Source organism: Tympanuchus pallidicinctus, unplaced genomic scaffold (assembly GCF_026119805.1).
Source record: "Tympanuchus pallidicinctus isolate F22 unplaced genomic scaffold, pur_lepc_1.0 scaffold5, whole genome shotgun sequence".
In the NCBI taxonomy this organism is placed as follows: Eukaryota; Metazoa; Chordata; class Aves; order Galliformes; family Phasianidae; genus Tympanuchus; species Tympanuchus pallidicinctus.
Genome location: NW_026294769.1, coordinates 61,021,699 through 61,041,740, shown reverse-complemented (window position 1 = coordinate 61,041,740; position 20,042 = coordinate 61,021,699). Strand labels below are relative to the sequence as shown.

The window sequence follows — 20,042 nt, the reverse complement described above, 5'->3', positions numbered from 1 at the left end:
AAAGAAGGAGTCAAAAGAAATGGTATCACTGTGCAGGGAGTACCAGTAAACCAGGATGACCTGTAAAAAACCCTGAACCCAGTTGTGAAGTTTAACAGATCCAAGGACTGATACCAATCACCACCCACACCCATAACAACACAAAACATAACACTATTGCAACCAAAAAAAAAATGTAATCAAAAGGTACATTCAGTGTTCTAGCATGATCAAATCAGTATTTCTGTCACAAAACACAAATAGTTAAAATCAGCTATTAGTCTTTTTGTGTTCTGTCAAGGTCCCACGGGGATCTTCTGTGAAATAAAACAAGACACCGACTTGCCCTTTTTGGGCTTTGTTAATAGGGTTAAAAAAAAAATGAGGGAACAATACAGCAAGTGTTGATTCCATATTCCTTTTTCGGGGTGTCTTTAGCCTTCCAAAGGTATTTGTTAAGGGATCCTGTTAAGGTTAGGGGAAACTGGCCTCAGGCTAGCTGAGTCAAATAGACACAGTGTGGCCAGGGAGGTAAAAGTTTTTCCCTGGCTTATCAGCCACTGGATCATGACTCACAGGGATAACTTGCAAGAGTGGTGAGGCCTTTAGCAAAAGGTGTTAAATCGACGATCTTGTTTCCCTTTGTTGTGAACTTTCTCATGCATCCACCCTTCACCGCCCCCACCCCGCTCACTTGGGAGGGGCGAAGACATCAGTTTTCTAATGGTTTGGGTAGCCGTTCAGGTTCCCTGGGAGAGACCTTAGGACCTGGGGTTTTGCTTTCCTCAAGATTCTGGATCTTTTGTTCTGGCCACCAGTTAACTAATTTCTCTAACCTGACAGTGGGTAATCCATTCATCAAATCTCGTGGAACACCCTTTTGCCAGCCCAGTATCCAGAGACTATTACGTTTATGATCAATATTTCGCCTACCTGTTTTTACTGACAGTGAGACCCTTCCAGTCCCACTGAGTTTTGAGCTAGGAGGCCTGGGGGCAAGGCTGACTGCTGCAAGTCTTACTTCTCTTGGCTCAAATTTAGTGGAGGAAGAAACCACTGGCCCATATTTCCTTCCATAGTTAATTAACTCTTGGGCAACCTCTCCCCACGTCCATGCTTTGTTTCCTGACTGCAGATGGTTGGGGGTTACAGTTCCTTCTAACACTGGCCGAATTCTCTCTCCCTGAGACATAGCCTCTATTTTTCCTTGCAGTTGAATACCTATAGGTTTTAACGACTCTGGAAGCCCTCTAATTAAAGCAGTCATTCTCTCAGGATCAACAGGCATCATCATAGGTGATTCATGGTGCAGCTGCAGCTTTCTATCATACATCATTTGGAGACAAGCAGCCTTTTGAACACTCTCTACTAACTGATCAACTGTTCCAGTAATGGCAAGAGGGTCTCCCCTTTCTAAAGGGTTGAGACCACCTGCCCAATAGGCAGCTCTTTGTGTTAAGGACCAGGGAGCACGACTGTTGCCAGTAGTTAAAAATACTCCTGGTCCCCAGTAACCTTCCGCCTCTTTTTCTGTTAGCAGAATCTGGTCGCCACCAGTGATAACCTCCATACATATTCTGTTTCTGATTCCTTTGGAGAGCGGCTGAAATCTTTCTTCAATTTCGCCAGTTCAGTGGCTGAGAAGGGAATTTCCTTAACATTCATTTGAGGATCTAGATCCTCACTGTTATCAAATGTATATTCAGTTTTTATCAAAGGACGCATCTGGGCTGGAGAGGCCTCTAATTTGTCTAACCTTGCCTTCATTTCTTTCAATCCTTCTAGAGGATAGATTTTTTCTTGAGGCAAACTATGAGCGATAATATCGCTATTATCTTTATACCTTAACTGCTCCTTCAGAGCCTCTAGTAAGAGAGCTGCATCATGCTTTTCATTTTCTAATTGCCTTTTTAGTTCCTCTGTTTGTTTCTGCAGAGTCTTGACCAGTTCCTGCAGCGACTCTATAGTTTGGGTTTCTGCCTTAAGTTGCTGGTCTCGGAATTCTGTGGCTGCAACCAGAGCAGAACCTAGTACTGCACAGATAAATGACTTTCCTTTTCCAGCTCGAGTACGAGCATTCTTTTGCAGGATACTAATACGGTCCGAAACACTCTGCAAGTTATACCAGTTCTGTCGTGCCCAATCCATACCTGATAAAGAGGGTCGAGCATCATGTTTTTCTAAAAGATCAAATAATACATCTTCACTTTTCATGTTGGCAATGCTGTCGCTCATTTCTTAATACAATGAAAGATCTATACTAAGGGAGGAGGAGGTACACGTATTCAAAAGCTCAGTTACTCCTCACCTCTCCTCCCAGGGAGATACAGCACACCTAAACAAATGCAAATGCTCCAATCACGCCTCCCTTTCTTTGGGGGAGCACACAAAAAATGTGACGCTAAAGCAACACTTTCTAGGTTTCAATAGAGTAAATAAAATTTCTTGGAGAGGCACACACGTTTAAGTTTATCACTTCAAGTTTCGCACTTCAGTCACCAAAAAACCAGAGAAGTCTTCCCGAGGAGGCACACACGTATTAATCAAAATGCAAATAGTCAAAATACGTCCCCGAGAGGTACACACATGAAAGGTAAAGTTTCAGAATATGGAGCGGTCTTCCTGGAGAAGGACTCACGTCTAAATTTTCAAAACTATCGCTCCTTGCAACTCCAGGAGGTGCACACAGAGAAAAAAGTTTCAAACAGTATCTGGAAGGACAACACTCTCACAGCGGGTATCCTGCAACGACTACGCCATTAAATAAATGTCTCGCTCCAATTTATAGGAGGGAGAGGAGGTTCTTTTATTATCTATATACCCGGCGTGAGATTAAGAAGCAACGGTTCAAATGTTGGTCCGACCAGTTTATTACAAATGTTAATTTGTAAAAAAAAAACAGAGAAGGATTCTCACAATTCTTCAGTGCGAATACATAAGAAAAGAAATCATAGTACCTTATCAGTGTATAATGCTGGATCTTTTTCCTTTATTTTATAACAGCTTCTTCAAAATCAGCTGTAATGAAGCCATTAAAAAAAAAAAACAAAATATGATTTCCGATTTATTATTATTATTATTACCCAAGTGTATTCTCAAAAACTGCTGAGCACATTTTATTTTAAGAGGAACATGAAAAAAAATCAATATTAATTTGTTCAGATGTTTTTCCTTTCTTTAACAGCTTTTTGATGTGGACATCATTTTCTATTTACCTCTGAGCAATTCTTTCATTGTTAGATCTTACTGTGACAGTAATTCACTACTAGATTCAAGCTTGAAAATTGTATTTATTTATCCAATATCCAAATCTACAACAAGAACATGTTGTCTTGTATGGCAGTGATGAGTGATATCTGAGCTAACAGTCATTTTTGCCTCAGTATTTGATTTACAGATAGAACTGTTGATCTCTGGAGAGCATTTATGCCATTTGGTAATATTTTACCAGTTAGATAACTTCATTTTGTGTAAACAAATGTTTTTCTAAAGTTCAACTATCCTATTCTAGGATTATTAAATTTGTCTTCTAATAGGGCTGTATGTATTTTATGCGGATATATGCGATCCTTTTTTTTTTTTCCTTGTGAAAACTGAATGTTGATATTTCTTTCCACATCACAAGATGTGGGGCACAGTCTCTAGTCTCCAAGATGAACTTACAATTTCCTTGCTGGCTGCAATGGCAATAATCCAAGGTCATAGAATCATAGAATCACAAGGTTGGAAACGACCTATATGATCATCCAGTCCAACTGTCTCACCATTGCCACCACAAGCACTAAACCATATCACACAGCATGTCATCCAGATGCCTCGTGAACACTGCCAGGGTTGGTGACTCCACCATCTCCCTGGGCAGCCATTCCAGTGCCTGACCACTCTCTGAGAGAAATAGTTCTTCCTTATGTCCAACCTAAACCTCCTCTGATACAACTTGCGGCCATTACCCCTTGTCCTGCTTGTTGCCTGGGAGAAGAGGCCAAATCCCTCTTCGCCACAACCCCTTCAGGAGGTTGTAGAGTGAAAATACTTTTGATTAAGATTTTGTGCTTCAGTGCTCTTTGTTCATTCATTGTCAAAGAGCTTTCTGATGGCAACAAGCAGAAGAAAGGTACTATGAGGAAGCTTCCTAAAAAAGTCTGGTTTTCTGTGGTGTGGATCCAGACTTAACAGTTGTAAAAATATTTATGATGCCCTGTGTTAATAACAGTTGCTGGAAGGAAGTGAGTTTTCTTATGATTAGGTTTGCCACCTGCTTGTGGCAGTACATGGAATATTTGGCTCCTAGACAATGCATGTCCCAGGTGACTAGCACATATCACAAGATTGCTAAATATTGAGAGAAAAAAAAAAAAAAGTACATCACTGAAACAATATTGTCTGCCAACAACAGAGAGTAGTTTGCAAGAGTCTAAAACCTCAGCAAAAGAGTGGATAGTTGGTGCTCACATAATATTTTATAACATAGGTAAGGACAAATCCAAGATTACATGTGGAAAAACTACTTAAACATACATATGTAATTATTTTACAAATTCTATCTCATAGTTTTGCAACAAGCAGTCTAAAGAAGACACTTAAATTTTTCCGGTGTGAGGATTAAATAAAAACTGTTGGATATTATAGACATGTACTTGGAAAATACCAATGTGCTTTTGTACATGCTCTTGTGATAGACTAGATTACTGGCTTCAAAGACTTGTGCATTGATTTTATCTATACAAGCTGATTCTAGTCAGAATTGCTAGTGAGAAATAGATAATTGAGTGCTTACTAGTGGATTTCTTAAAGGCAATAAAAATAGTATGAAGATTGGCAATAAACGAATAAATGAGACACTTGAAGCAGAGATACAGGTTTCATTGCCACCATATTTATGTGATTATTCTGTGTGAATGGTTCTCCATTTATGTTTATGATATGTAAGCCAGATTTTCCTAAATAAGAAATGCATTAAGAAGTGGTGAAACTAAGTTTTTAATGTTTGCTGTTACTATATAGCAATTTCCTGTCAGTTTTTGAGGAGGAAACACCATTTTGGTAAAGAAATCAAGTTTTCAAAAGTTCTTTCTTAATTATTATATTGAGTTTATGGGACAAAACTTTGGTGGCATAGCTGGAGAGTTCCTTTGTGAGAACAGACGAGGGGCTGCCTTCATGTCAGAGACAATTCCTGCTGGTTCTAGAATGGATTCACTGCTGGTCAAAGCTGGGGCAAAGTTGGTGGATCCTCCATGATAATATGTTTAGAAAAGTGTATAAAGTGCTGTGCAGCAGCTGTGAGAGAAAAGAGAGAAAAAAAACGAGAGGATCAACCCTGCAAACACCAAGGTCATGAAAAAAAGACCGAGAGGAGTGTTTTAAGCACCAGAGCAGAAATTTCCCAGCAACCCATGGAGCACCATGCTGGAACAGATATCCACACTGCAGCTCTAGGGAAATCCACACAGGAGGAGACTCCTGACAGAAACTGTGGCCTATAGTATGCTGAAAAGATTGTCTGGCAGGAACTGACCTATGAAGGACCAACACTAATAGTTTTAGTTTAGTTTCTTGCTATCCTACTCTATTTTTAATTGGTAATAAATTAAATTAATCTTCCAAAAATTGTAGCTCCTTTTCCCTATCTTGTTCCATGGCATTTAATTTTATTTTTTCTCCCTGTTATGCTGCAAAGGATGAGTGAGAAAACAGCTTGGTGGATACCTAGCAGCCAGCCAAGTTTAATGTACTACACCTGTAATGAGGACCGGTTGCTACTTTTAATGTCTTCTATTCTAATTTGATACCTAAAAATCCAGCGTTTCCCAGCAATATTAGCCTAGATGAATCTGAATGATGAAGATCCATTAGAAGCCATCCATAAATGGGAAAAAGTAAATGAATAGATAAAGAGTGAATAATAAATGTTATATAGTTCATAATTTTTGTTTTTCAGTGGTTTAGAACTTAAACAAACAAACAAACAAACAAAAAAACCAACATGAAATAGCCATGCAGAATTGAGTTCAGTTTATAGCCTTCTGAAAACAACTGTTTTGTGTCATTTTCTTTGAAAATTTATTAAACGTTACAACTGAATTAAATTTTAATAAATAAAACTGGGTATGGTACTACTACATACTGCTGTGATTTTTAATTTGTAAACTTGTTTTGAAATCAGGTTATAAACTCCAAAGTGGAAACTGTACATTATCATAAAAGAAAAAAAAAAAAGAAAAAAAGAAAAAAAAAAGAATAAAAGGAAGTTAGTATATTCTTAAGATTTTATCTCAAAGGAATCCCAGACACCTTCCTGAATTTCAAAATTCTGACAGTATTAGTGACTTTTAGATTGTTTCAAAGCATCAGATACACTAAACCAATGCAATTATTCTACTGATTTTGGATTATGGATTAAGAATTGCTGCGTAAGTGTTATTGGAAGAACAGCTTTTAGAATTTCATAAGATTTAATTCAGTGATTCATATCCACTTCTGTTTTGTACTGATGATGAACAGAAGAACATATCTTGGCCGAACTACATGTCTAAAAGGAAGTTATTTTGAAGTTACATTGCTTCTCAGGCTGCAAAGGGAGAGGTTTGATAGCACTAGCTAGATTTTTTCAAGAATCAGGACTGTTGTCTTCAAATTCATACACTCAAATAAACATTTAATTCCTATTTTTCTCCTCTCGCACAAGACTTACCAAATAAGGCACATTAATCCAATATGAAAAAAAAAACCACCCTAAACTGAGACATTGCAAATTTCTCCCTGAAGATGTCCAACAAAGAGTACACTGTATTTTATTGTGCACATAAAATTTGTACTAACCTACATGAGTCACTTTTCCCCACAACAGACAAGCTTGGAGTTTAAAATAGAAATGATCTTGTAAAAGTTTTGAGTAGGAGGTCTCTTCATTCTATATTTGAACGACTTGCTCAAATAACAGAGATGTACAAGAAAACCTACAGAAATCTCTTCCTCAATGTATATCTTTTTTATAAAGAAATTACTGATTTGCCAATAATGAAGTCTTGGAAAATCATGCTATCTTGTTTTTCAGACAGTGTTGATAAGAGTATGAGAAAAAAGAATCAAACAACAAAATGCTGTAAAATAGAAGTCCAGATCTCCGGAGTGGAGATAAAATTGTGAATTGGAAGTCAATTACAAGTGGAGTACCCCAGGAGTCAGTACTAGTCCAGTCTTGTTTTACATATTCATTAACCATCTGGACAATGAGGTAGAGTGCATCCTCAATATATCAGAAGACAAAACAAAAGTGAGTGATGTACTGGAAAGAGCCCAACAGGAGAACACTAATGTTATCAAGTGACTAGAGCACCTCTCCTGTGAGGAGAGTGTGAGAGCTGGGCCTATACAACTTGAAGGAAAAGAAGCTCAGGAGGAATCTTATAAATACTTGAATGGAGAATGCAAAGAGAACAAAACCAGTCTCTTTCCAGTGATGCCAGTGCCAAGATAGGAGGCAATGGGCATGAACTGGAACCAAAAATTTTCTGTCTCCATCTAAACATCACAAACTTCTTTACTGCGTGGATGACAGAGCGCTGATGACTGTTGCCCAGAGAGGCTGTGGGGATACTCAAAAACCATGGTCTTGGACACTGTGTTCTAGATGTCCCCACTCAGACATGGATTTTGGATGAGATCTCTTCCAAAATCAACGATTCTGTGATTCTGTGAATAGACTGAAATATACCTGTCGTTATATTCAGCTTCCTGTTATTTATAATCACAAGATATAATTTCACATATGTTATCATATTATAGCTGAAAGTTCAGTAAGTTTCAAATACTGTACAAGAAAGTTGTGTATGATCAAATTTTATTAGCAGGCAGTCTATATGCATGGATTCTTTTACCCACATTATCTTCTAGTTGAGATAAAATCTTCCATATGTGTGATATTTTATGTTTTTAAAGATCTGTATTTAGCATTGCTTTTGTACTTTTGCACCTTCAGTAAGTAAGTGGACCAACAGGAAACTCATGAAGTTGAAGGGAAGTTCTTTCTCCTGGGCTACCATTTTAGGATGGGAATGTCTGGCTGGAAAGTTTATTTGCAGAAAAGGCCCTGAGACAGTAATATACTCTGATGGCAAAGACAACGGCTTCCTGAGTTACACGAGACAAAATATTGTCAGAAGGTTAAGATGATTCTCAGTCCTGGTGAGACACACTGAAAAGAATGTGTCTATTACTCAGCTCCCCAGTACAAGATAGACAGGACATACTGCAGTGAGTCCTGATAAAGTGGCTGGACCTTCACTCCTGTGAGGACAGGATGAGAGCCAGAGTTGTTCAGCATGGAGAAGAGGAGGTTCAGGGTGAATCTCAACCATGTACATGAAAACCTGACATGAGGAGTAAAGAATAAGGAACTAGGCTCTTTTCAATACTGTCTACTGCCGGGTCAAGAGGCAGTTAGGAGAAAATTGAAATACAAGAAACTACGCTTAAGCATATATATATTTACTCTATATTTACTGTATACAATGGTCAGACAATGGAACAGATTTACCCAAAGACGCTGAGGAATCTCCACATTTAGAGGTATTCACATCTCAGAGTGAGGATCACTGGCCTATAGTTTCCCAGGTTTTCCTTTCCACAATTCTTAAAAATGGGAATATTTCCCGTTTTCCAATCACCAGGGACTTCACCTGATAGCCATGACTTTTCTAATAAAGACTGGCTTGGCAACTAAATCAGCCATTTTCTTCAGGACACCAGGATGCAAATCATTAGGCCCAATAAACTTGTACGTAATCATTTTCATCAGGTGATTTTAAATGCGCTCTTCATTTATAGTGGGAAGGATTTTGCTCTCCCAACTTCTTCCTGGAGGTTAAGGGTTTTAAGAGGTGTGGAAGATACAGGAAGTCTGAGTTCTGCTCTTGTGAGGCCCCATCTGGAATACTGCGTCCAAGTGTGGAGTCCCCAGTACAAAAAAGACAGGGAGCGGAGCTGTTGGAGAGGGTCCAGAGGAGAGCCATGAAGATGATCAGGGGACTGGAGCACCTCCCCTATGAAGACAGGCTGAGGGAGCCGGGCTTGTTCAGCCTGGAGAAAAGAAGGCTGCAGGGTGACCTCATTGCAGACATTCAGTACCTAAAGGGAGCCTACAAAGAGGAGGGGAATCAACTCTTTGAAAGAGTTGATAACTGCAGGACAAGGGGTTAACGTTTTTAAGTTGAGGGAGGGGAGATTTAGGTTGGATGTCAGGGAGAAATTCTTTACTCTGACAGTGGTGAGGTACTGGAACAGGCTGCCCAGAGAGGCTATGGATGCCCTGTCCCTGGAGGTGTTCAAGATCAGATTAGATGGGGCCCTGGGCAGCCTGGTCTACTATTAAATGGGGAAGTTGGTGACCCCACATGTCGCAGGGGGGTTGGAGTTTCATGATCCTTGAGGTCCCTTCCAACCCTGGCCATTCTGTGATTCTGTGATTCTGTCTGACTGCTAGTGAAGCAATTTTCAGTACCTAAACTTTCTTCATATCTGTTTAAGCCGTTCTCCTTTCTCATTTATAAAAAGCGGTACGCTCTTTTTGACCTTTCTCTTGTAATGTATCTATAGAGTTTCTTCTTGTTATTCTTTATATCCCTAGCCTTTCAGTTCCATTTATGCATTGGCTATCCCAATCCTATACCTACATATCCAAAAAGCATCCCTGAGCTCTTCCTGGACCCTACTTCTACTTCCCATGCATTTCCTTCTTATCCCTCAGTCTTCTCAGTCATGATGGTTTCCTGCCTCCTCTACTTGATTTCTTATATTGAGGGATGGAGAGTTCTTGTGTTCTCAGGAAGATGTCCTTAAAGATTTTCCAGCTCTGCTCATTTCCTTCATCCTTAAAGACAGTTTCCCAAGGGAATCTCTCCCACTAATTCTTTAAACAGTTCTGCTATAATTTTGGCTTTCTAAATTTCAGGGCTCTGACTTCGTTCTTTCTTAGGCCTGTGTTTCTGTAGATTATGAACCTAACCAGAGAGTGATCGTGGCAGTTCAGACTGCCTCCAGTCTTGGAATCTTCAATAAGCTCATCAGCTTATTGATCCAGAACACCAGATCCAGTAGTACTTCACCTCTGGTTGATTTGTCCAATTTATAAATATGGAAGTTCTCCTTAGTGCATGCCAGGAGTTACATAACTGCTCACAGCTAGTTGTTTTCCCAGCAGACACTGGGGTTGTTGAAAACTCTCCTCATTCTACTGAGATTGTAGTTAAAGCAAGAAGTCATCATCACGCTCCCTTTGAGTCCAACAGTCAGATATCCTTTATTGGTCCAGGCCTTCACTTTTACCCACAAGCTCCCAACATCTTTGTGGCTGTATTTAAGACAGCTCTTCACAGTCTATCCATTTCTTAATACAGAGGAACACCCTCACCATTCTCCTTTCTGCGTATCTCTTCTGAAAAGCCCTTGATTGCTAATTTCACTTAATTCACATTCATGATATTGACATACTACTGAAACAATTTCTACGAAAAAAAAAAATTTAAATATAATTGTGTTATCTTAATAAGCAAGTGTAATAAACATCACTAAACTCAGGTTTTGAAACAATATGTTCTAACTTTCTCACTGGATACCAGAGGTGGTGGAAACTTGAATTCCTATTTTTATATTCCTATATATTATTTCCTGTATTTTATAGAGACTTTTTGTACAAAAAATATGTGAGTTATATAATATCTTAGGCAAGGTTTGATTTGCAAGACATGCAGTGGGGACTATTGAGTTGCAAATTTCTGAGGCTGAAAGTCATTTAATAAAGAAGGAGCATATTTTGGTTTGAACAAAACCTAAATCTGTCCTAATTTGTCTAGGACAGCAATTAGCCTGAAGATGTCTTTTGGCTTTTGTTTACATTCCAGGCAAAGGAGTACATTCAGGACTGAATGTGATATAGACTTGGAGGATTATGAGAAGTTGATGAGAAGCAGAGCTGAATTCTGTCCAGATCTCTTATATGGTTCCAAATGAATTCTTTCCTCAAGCAAAATATCTGTATTATGTTTAAATGGAAGACAAACTAACCAGCTACTTTCTTGGTATTATGCAGTTGGAGAACATACCAAAATCTACTTCTCTGCACTACTTTGGGAAAATACTGTTGCCTCCTCAAAAAAATAGATATCCATGCTGAAGAACAGTTTAGCAGAGGACATTCAAGAAAGATGAAGACCTCTCACAAGAAAGAATTTATCCCTTAGTCTTGCCTAAAATCTTGCTTAGACCAGAAGCACAGAAATGTCAAATGCTTCTTTTTCCATATGGATGCAACTGGAGTTAAGGCATGCTTTCTGCTCTACTAACCCTCCAACACCTCCAGCAAAATAGAAACGATTACAAAGAGGATACGTTTCCACTTTCTGTCTAAGGAGAAATTGAGAGAGGAAGCAACAAATGAAAAAAATCTCTACCTTAACAGATTACAAACTCTTTATATGTTAACAATGAGTAAAGGTTGAAGAGCTCATTTTGAGGAAGAGCAATAAGTAAACTGTGAAATGGCAGAGGATTCTGGACACTGTGTTTTCTCTTTTAATTTTCTTCCCCGGTAGACAAGAGTGTTCTCATGTGTTAGACTTTATAGGAGGTGAAATCTCACCATATTTTGTACTTTCATAAGTCAACAGATCTTCAATAATTCAGAGGGTCATAATAACATTCCAAGTGCTATTTTTCTTCTGTGCTTTTTTTTTTTTTTTTTTTTTTTTTCCATTGTACACATAAATACTATCTCTTTTTCTTTAGATCTCAAATGTTCAAATACAGTGTTTTACTGGACTACTACTAACCTCATGATAATATATGACTCTCAACAAACTAAATTCTAACCTGGGACCTAAGCTGGTTTCGTTTTAATCTTCATTCACTTTCTCTTAAAGAATATTTTATGTCAGGAAGTTAAATCTTTTTTCATGGTCTGATTTGATATCACACAAAACAAGCTGCAGCCATTAAAAGCAAATCAGGCACACTTCGTAATATGAACATTTTCTGCAGCAAGCCATATAAATTAAAGGTTGTAGACAGTTTCCACAATATGCAATTCAAAACAGTCATAGGAAAGTTAATCTTTTTCAAATTTTGATGTTTGTTGAAGGATTATCATATTTATTTGACTTTGTTTTTAAAACTATAAAATTAAACAATGGAGAGAAGGGAGGTGAAAGGAGTTTACGTTGCATTTGTTAACATTTTATCGCTGTTAACATACAATAAGATTTGTAGACAAGTACAGAGTCGGAAAGAAAAAAAAAAAAAACTGAAACAGCCAGAAACACTGTATACTGTGCATACAATTCAGTGCAAAGATTAATGAAAAACAAAAACAAGAACAAAGGTTCTTGAAGTTAGTATGCGTGTTTTCATTGGCTACAGAGGGATTTTAACCATGCCACATATTATTACCTAGTTTTCGTGTCCTAGTAGAGTCTCAAGATGTGCTGACCTGAACTGTGTTAGATATTTTATGGAAAAGACAGAACATGCAGTACCTGCCTTATGAATCTGACAATTTACATATGGTATTCACCTAATATTCTGCATAACATGGAATGACATCAAATACTACAGGAAATAAATTTAGTTTAAAGTCAGTAGTTGAATATTCCTCTTCCTGATTCTGACTAAAATAGCGCTATTGCAAATTTATATGGGGTGAAGCATATATAGAAAAAAAATAGTATAAAGAAGAAATTAAACCTAATTGTAAGAAAATTTAAACAAGAATAAACATTAACTCCAATGGAAATCTAAAATGCTGCACAGTACTACCCAAATTTAAGCTGAGGTAGTGTCTATTGTACTCTGGGTTTCCCAGGAGTGCAACTGATTCTGCAAGAAAGCTGACTTGAGAAGTATCCTAGAGGGACTAAAGGAAGGAACTCTTTGCAACCTTACTGTTTCAATATTAGTGGCCAAATTTTCCTCTTGGTGTCACAAATAGATGGAAAATGAAACACGGGACCTCAAGTGGAGAGATAAATGCTTCCTGTCTGTAAATAATGCTGTATTTTTCCTACCCTGAAAGTTCCCTTGTCTATATAGTTCATGAGCTAGCTGATCTGCAACTCACACTACATCTTCAAAAAACTGCAGCACTGTGATGGCAATGTAGGACAGAGCAGAAACACAGCAAAGAGATAAGGATATAATTATTACAGACAACCTTGGAGAAAAAAATGGTATCTAAGAACAATTGTAAGGACCTTTCTGTCCTCAAATTGCTACTACTCTGCTAGTAATGGAAGCCTGAGAAACCTTGAGATTACCGGCTTCTTGAATCAGAGCTGCACTGAATGACGTTTTCAACATCACTGAACATGCCAGCAGTGAGTGCCACTTTATAAGCTATAACATGATATTTTCTTGCCTGTTGCCTGTATGTTTCATGTGACAGAAAAGCATCTTTTGGAGGCATTCCTTGTTCTCCAAGGACAGCAACCCCTCCTTTTCCTTTTAATATTTTCCACTTGGCAAGCTTGCTTTTATAAATAAGGAGCAAAAGTGAAAGATACCTATAGCCTCTCTGTAGTTATTTGTTTTTCACTTTATTCGTCTTTTCCACCTGTATTTATCTCTCTTTGTAATGTTAATCTAGGTGAAGTTATATAGAGGTTTTTACTGTTACAGAAAATAAAGAAGAAAATAGCCAATAGTCTGAACAAAAGCCCTGACCAAATATACTGAGCAAAAGCATCTAAAACTTTTTGCCCAATTCCTGGATTCAGCATGCTGTAAACTAGAAATATATTGTTGATGCTGGCATGCATCTGTTTAAAAATTCCTTTGAACATTTCAGTGCCTGAAAATATAGCTCTATACTCAAGCAGACTTTCCTCAACAAATCTGTACCTATGGATGTGTTTTGCTATTGTACAGAAAACTGGGTTGGTCTAGATAAAGCTCATAGTTTAAACAAACAAACAGGACAGAAAAGGTAAAAGTTTTCTGCATCTTAGTTTATAAAGCACATCCCTTTTGTTTTTCATTGTTTTTTAATCTCAAGGATTTTAATAACCTAATCAGTTTGTAGTTTCATTTATAACTTATATAGGTATGGTTTCTATATACCCTTTGACAGTTGTCCTCAATTCTTCATTTTTTTGAGAAGCAGTATTATGTACATTTCCATATCTTTTTGGAAGGATTCTCATTATATGAAAAAAATACAGAATAATTATTCAAAGTTATTCCTTTCCTTTTAAAATCACGAAATAGCTGTTCATTGCAATGGATTCAGTAAAAACTGAGCATAAAACTTATTCCACAGATCTGATTTTAAGATACCAGTTTTTTGTCTTGTCTATATATTGCTTGTTTTATAAAAGGTAGGGAATTTGTTCTCTGCGAGATGTATGTGTGGATTTTTTTAATTAGTTTTACTAGTGCTTTGTACAGAAAAGCACCAACCTTCCTGTCTGCAGAACTGTACAATAACAATAATGCTACTTTTCCATTACTCCTGATAACGCTATGCCAGTGAAATTAAGCACTAATTTTAATAAAAAATCTCGGCATGTAAAGATGAAAATATATCTGACATAGGTTATTTTGGTTTTGTTACTCATACTTAAGAATTCTGAGATGTTAGTCAAATGAAATATCACTATATCAAAGACGAGGAAAAAAAAGAAGTTACTCATAAGGACAGATTGTTCTTCCTTCTGCTGCTTCTGTTGTTGTGCCTTCTTTTTCCTCCATCTGTTAGTATCTCTCCCCCAAAAATCCAAATCATCTTCGCTCCTGCAGCACAGGAGAGTCCATATCAAAGTATTTGCACAGCAAATGTCTACTCCTAGCTTAGAGGAGCAACAGCTAAAATGTACAGGGTGCTGCTGCTACAATCTACAGTTAATAAGGAAACAAAATATAGAGAGCCAAAATTGATATAAATTAGAACAACCTGGATAAATTATCACCCTGGATAAGAGGAGCTTGTAACTCTATATAATAATGAGTTGTAACAGATCATTCTTGTGCTCTCCAGTGGGTTTAAATTTATAATTTATTAGTACATGTATAATTTTATGTATACATATATACTCCTATATATACATGTGTATACAAACAAACAAAAAGGATTATATTAAATCTTTATGTTCTCTGTTGCAAGGAAGACCAGATTCAGTATTCTCTATGGATGTTACTAAGATTTTAAAATTCTATTCTTGGATAAATAATTGTTCATAGATTTATAGTGAGATAAACTTTTTGTTTACAGTGTAATGTGGATATTCTACACACAAAATATATGCAATCACATAAACATTCAGTGTTTTAAGAAGGTTATTTTCATTAGCTCATTCTGAAGAGAAACATTTAGTGAAGTGTGTGATCTTACAGTTCAAAAAAGTATCAAGCATTCCTTTTAGAATGACCTTCCAATAATAATTTCATTCAGTGTTTAGTAACAGATGGCATCAGAGACGTATTTCTATTTATGTCTATAGTTATAGGTTATCAGCTACTTCAGACATAAGTAAATTATTCATGTTTCCCTGCTTATTGGATAAAGTTGTGCCAAGGTGAATGACCTCATCAAATTCCTTTATCTCATAATCATGCTGTGCTAGGCTTCTGCATCAATGTGCCCTTGAAGCACAAAGCCTTCATGTTTCAATGCAGTTTTCCAAGTGAGAAGCTTTGGTCTTGCACTGACAAAGTCTTCAAGTATTGTGTCAAATGAAAATACCAGGAAGAGAACTTCACAATATGTAAATAAAAATTTTGGTCATTTATAGAAACATTTTGAAAATAAATTTAATAGAAAATTATGCTTAAACTACTTTGTTGGCTTAAAAGCAATGCACTTCCTTAATTTCTTCTTTCAATTGATTATAATGACATTTATTCTGACTTTAGCGTTGGGATTATTGGCAACTTTTTAGTTAGTTGGCACTTTTTGCATTTTCCACAGGTTGTTCACATACTGCTAAACAGGTCCTGTCATACTTTCCATTTCCATTTGAACTCATTGTGCCAGATTGTCAGTCAGCAATCAGTGTTCTATCTAAAGCCTGTTGAATTCAGTGGAAAATGTACTTTGTATTTCTGTCTTTGGATCAAGTCCTGTATACTTTACAGATTGCTCTTGCAGACAGTAGAGTAATGTCCTAGTGGAGAGCAACCACCAGCTAGTGAAGAGAAAACCATCTGAAATTTGAATGCACCAGCCACAGTACATTGTAGAGGGTGAGAAGGAAAGCTAGGATAGTTTTAGGAAGTTAAGAGGGCTGTAGCTGTAGATCAATCTCTACATACTGTATCCATCATCCAAATCAGATACAGCAATTCCTTGTTCTGTGTCAGATTAGGGTAGCATGCATATATTTGACAAATTCAGAAATAAGTTTTCAGCAGATCATACTGTATGGTGTTACATTTCGGATTTGAATGTTTGGAAGTACTGGCCTGTCAATATATCTTTCATATAAATTACACCTGGCGAGATGGCAGGAATGCTCTGTCATGGGATAAAACAAAAGAAAAACCTTCCGAAGTCACAATTTCCTGTTTTCCCGTCCCTTCATTCACATCCCTTTATCCCCGCAGAAAGACTTCTATGAGGTGGGAATGCAATGTTGCAGTGGGCAGCTTCTCTCCTGGCTGGTGTGCCAGGGGAGGAAGGGAGGTTGGCATGGGCAGCCAATGGTAAATAGGGTAGAAGTCTAACACCCATGCCCGCTTTAATAAATTCATACTATCTCAGATCATTGTCTAAAATAATGAGTCCTGTCTCTTCTGCCTTAGCTCCAAGATTTGACTGTGAAGTATGCTAGTGACATTTTCATGAAAATATCATATCACCACTAGAAGTTACAGTTAACAATTCGTTGTTATTTAAGGAAAGAAACTAAAAAGAAAATTCTTTTATGCTTGCACATCATACTTATAAAGTAAGAGTAAGTGGTTGGTATAGCATGATAGCAACTTCAGGAAATGGTCAGAAGAAAATCTGTGAAATAAGCCCTTCGAGAAAGGCAAATTGCGAGTAAGTGCTGGATGATTTTCTGAAATAATCAATAAGAAGTCAGTGTAACTTCTCTAAATTCTTTACTCAGTTTGATATTGCTGTCTTAAATCTTTCTCCAGACCAGCTTCCTGTCATCTGAATGTAGTCACAACCAATGATGACTTCACTAGGAAATATTATTCTGTTGCTAGGAAGTATATGTAGTAACCAGGATGATATAAAGCAACAATAAACTCACAATCTCTTCCTTAAAGTCTGATATTCAAATGAGCTAATACTGTCTGTTTGCATGGCAAATTTGTGATCATGCAATAATACAAAAAAATTATAAAAAATTAATCTCCAAAATGAGAAATTGGAACATTTTCTTTCAAAATGATTACAGAGGATGAAACATCTGGAACACTGGCAGAGAAATTAATACGTTGGCTTATATATCTCAACGTTTTACAGGCTGGTTTGGCCCACTTCCATGGCTAGAGGGTTGGAGGGATCCGCAGATCCTCACCTCTGGAAAAGGGAAACAGGGGACTCCAAAATAATTAAAAACAGTGGCAATGATCTGAGGAGAAACAAACTAATTTACTAAATATAGTATCGGAATGCAAGATAACACACTATAATACAATGTAATTAGAATTGAAGCTAATAAATCAAATATAATGAGAGAGAGGATGTCTGAAAGGTGGATGGGTCTCACCATAATGCTGAGGTGAGATGTGCAGTCCAGTTGAGCAGCAGGGAGATGGGAGGAGAGCCGACTAGGAAGAGCGCATCAGGTAACCTTGCCAGGAGTTATATCACCTCTCTGACTGCAAAGTCCCCTGGGGAATGTAGTTCTTCTCTTCTGGGCAGGTACTCAGAGTTTGAGATTAAAAGTTAAACAGCCAGCGTACTACATGATGTTATAATGTGGAATACCGAAAACCAAAAGTTACAAAACCATGACAATACAGTAGATGATTCAGAGAAGAAAGTGTATGACGTATAAGAGAAACATTTGAAGATCGAAAGATTAACCTGCAAAGATAAGTTCTGTCTCAGAAAACAACTAAATGGGAGATGTGTATAGTGATTTGATTCTTCTCATTATCTTTGGTATACTAATCACATGAATAAAGTGCTATTGAGATTGAATGGAAACTTTCAAAATCACTTTACAGAAATGCCAATAAATGTACAGGTTTAAAGCAATAAAAACATCACATGCAATTTCTTGATCTAATTTCTTGCTCACTTTGCTGAGATCTGTGGGAAAATTGTTTCAAGTTAGAATCTTGCACAGTCCTATCGGAATGCCAAGACTATTTATGTTTCAAGTTTTATTATTATAATATGCAGGATTATTATTTTCTTGGAAGAAATTTAGAATTGAGATTGTTAACTGGAACATCTAAATAAAACTATTGCAGCTAGACAGAAATAATAGAATGAATAGGCGTATAAGGATATATTATTTTTGCACTCCTTTTTCTAGCATTGTAGCTCAATTTCCTCTTCAGTGCTTGTATTTAATCAAGCAGTTTTATTTTGCATTTGAGTCTAATTACTTCTTTGGTGGGCCCAATCTGGTACTTAGACATCTAAGTGCTTGAGAACATCTATTATTTGCAAATATAATTCCTTGCAGTATCAAAAATGCCAATGAAAATTTGGAGTTCTCTTTGGAAATCAGCCTTCCACATTATCTTTTTGCTTATAAAGCACAGAAAAGAGGCCAATTCATTTTTGATAGGACAAAGTGGAATTCTTTGAAGATCAAATCCTTCTTTTGCTTTCCTCACTGATGTTTTAAGAAGTGCTCAGAAGAGAATGTTCAGAGAAGGGAACAGTGTAATTCATTTAAGTATTATTAAAAGTCTTTACACATAGCATTACTTTTTTTCTGAATGTTTCACAAACATCAATCATTTATAAGTAAATTACTAAATGCAGAACTGATTGAAGACATAAAATTTGATAGATGTTTTAATGATCTAATAAGAAATGTATTACATAAATATGCATTTAAACAAAACTTATTTTTATATAATCTAGAGATCATCTCTCAAGTTACTCTGACATATATCAAATTTGCCTATTTTTATTGTATTAAGGGAGAAACTTTCATATTTCTTTTCTAGTGACTTCTGTTTTATCCATTTGTTGTTAATTTGACTCTCAGTCAAATGATCTGGAACTAGATCACTGGAATAATGACTTTGCATTTTAACTTTGTTTACTTTATAGAGGTATTTCTAGAAAACTCATGAATCATCAGCAGGATTTTTCTTTTAATTTTTATTTTTAATTTAAAATGAAAAATATTACTGGGAGAAAAAGGAAAAAAATATTATGATGGATACAAAATAAATGTAGCTAATAAAAAAGCTGTTATTATTTAAATTACAAAATTAATATATGGAGCATTGTGGTTCTTCAGATAGCAAGATCTGTAATGAATCAGAACAGTCTTACCAGTATATCAATGTTGTACTAATTCTGTACAAATTACTGCTAACAAAACATAGATAAATATTTCTACTTGTTAGTCTTTGTTTGCTTTTACTAAATAAATTTGATATTCAGGCAGTTGACTGGGTCACACATGCAGAGGACAGCAGCAAGCAAATGATGTTTCAGTAGTGTTTCTGAGGAATGAAGAAGGGATGAACACAGGAAATTCTATCTGAAATATTTCAAAGCAGGGTATAGCAAAAATATCAGAGATAATTAAACTATATTAGCTTATACAACTGACAAATGTGAATCCTGAATTTCGTCTATAGCAAAACTGAGGTTTGCTTTGTTATACTAGGTTCTGATTATTTGGAGACGGACATTTGTACTACTTATGTTGACATCAGTCTTTGGTGTTAGAGCACACAATTAATTCCCTTTGAAGAAACTGGAGGTTACTCAGGAGCATTTTAAAGTGGCCATCTAGTGCTTTCCATGACAGTTAACCTTCAAACCTAATGACATGATTCAAGCCCTGATATTTCAACTTGCCTGTCTGGAGAAAAACTAAACTAAACTAAACTAAACTAAACTAAACTAAACTAAACTAAAC

General features: G+C 36.6%; 1 protein-coding gene across 1 annotated transcript; it reads right to left on the bottom strand.

Moving 5' to 3' along the window:
• Positions 1-566: 566 nt before the first annotated feature.
• Positions 567-2,345, bottom strand: LOC128090883 (uncharacterized). Its single transcript, XM_052703636.1, is given in 2 exon segments — positions 567-1,542; positions 1,545-2,345. Coding segments are annotated over 2 exon segments (1,521 nt in total). The 5' UTR covers positions 2,215-2,345; the 3' UTR covers positions 567-691.
• Between the last annotated feature and the right edge of the window lie 17,697 nt (positions 2,346-20,042).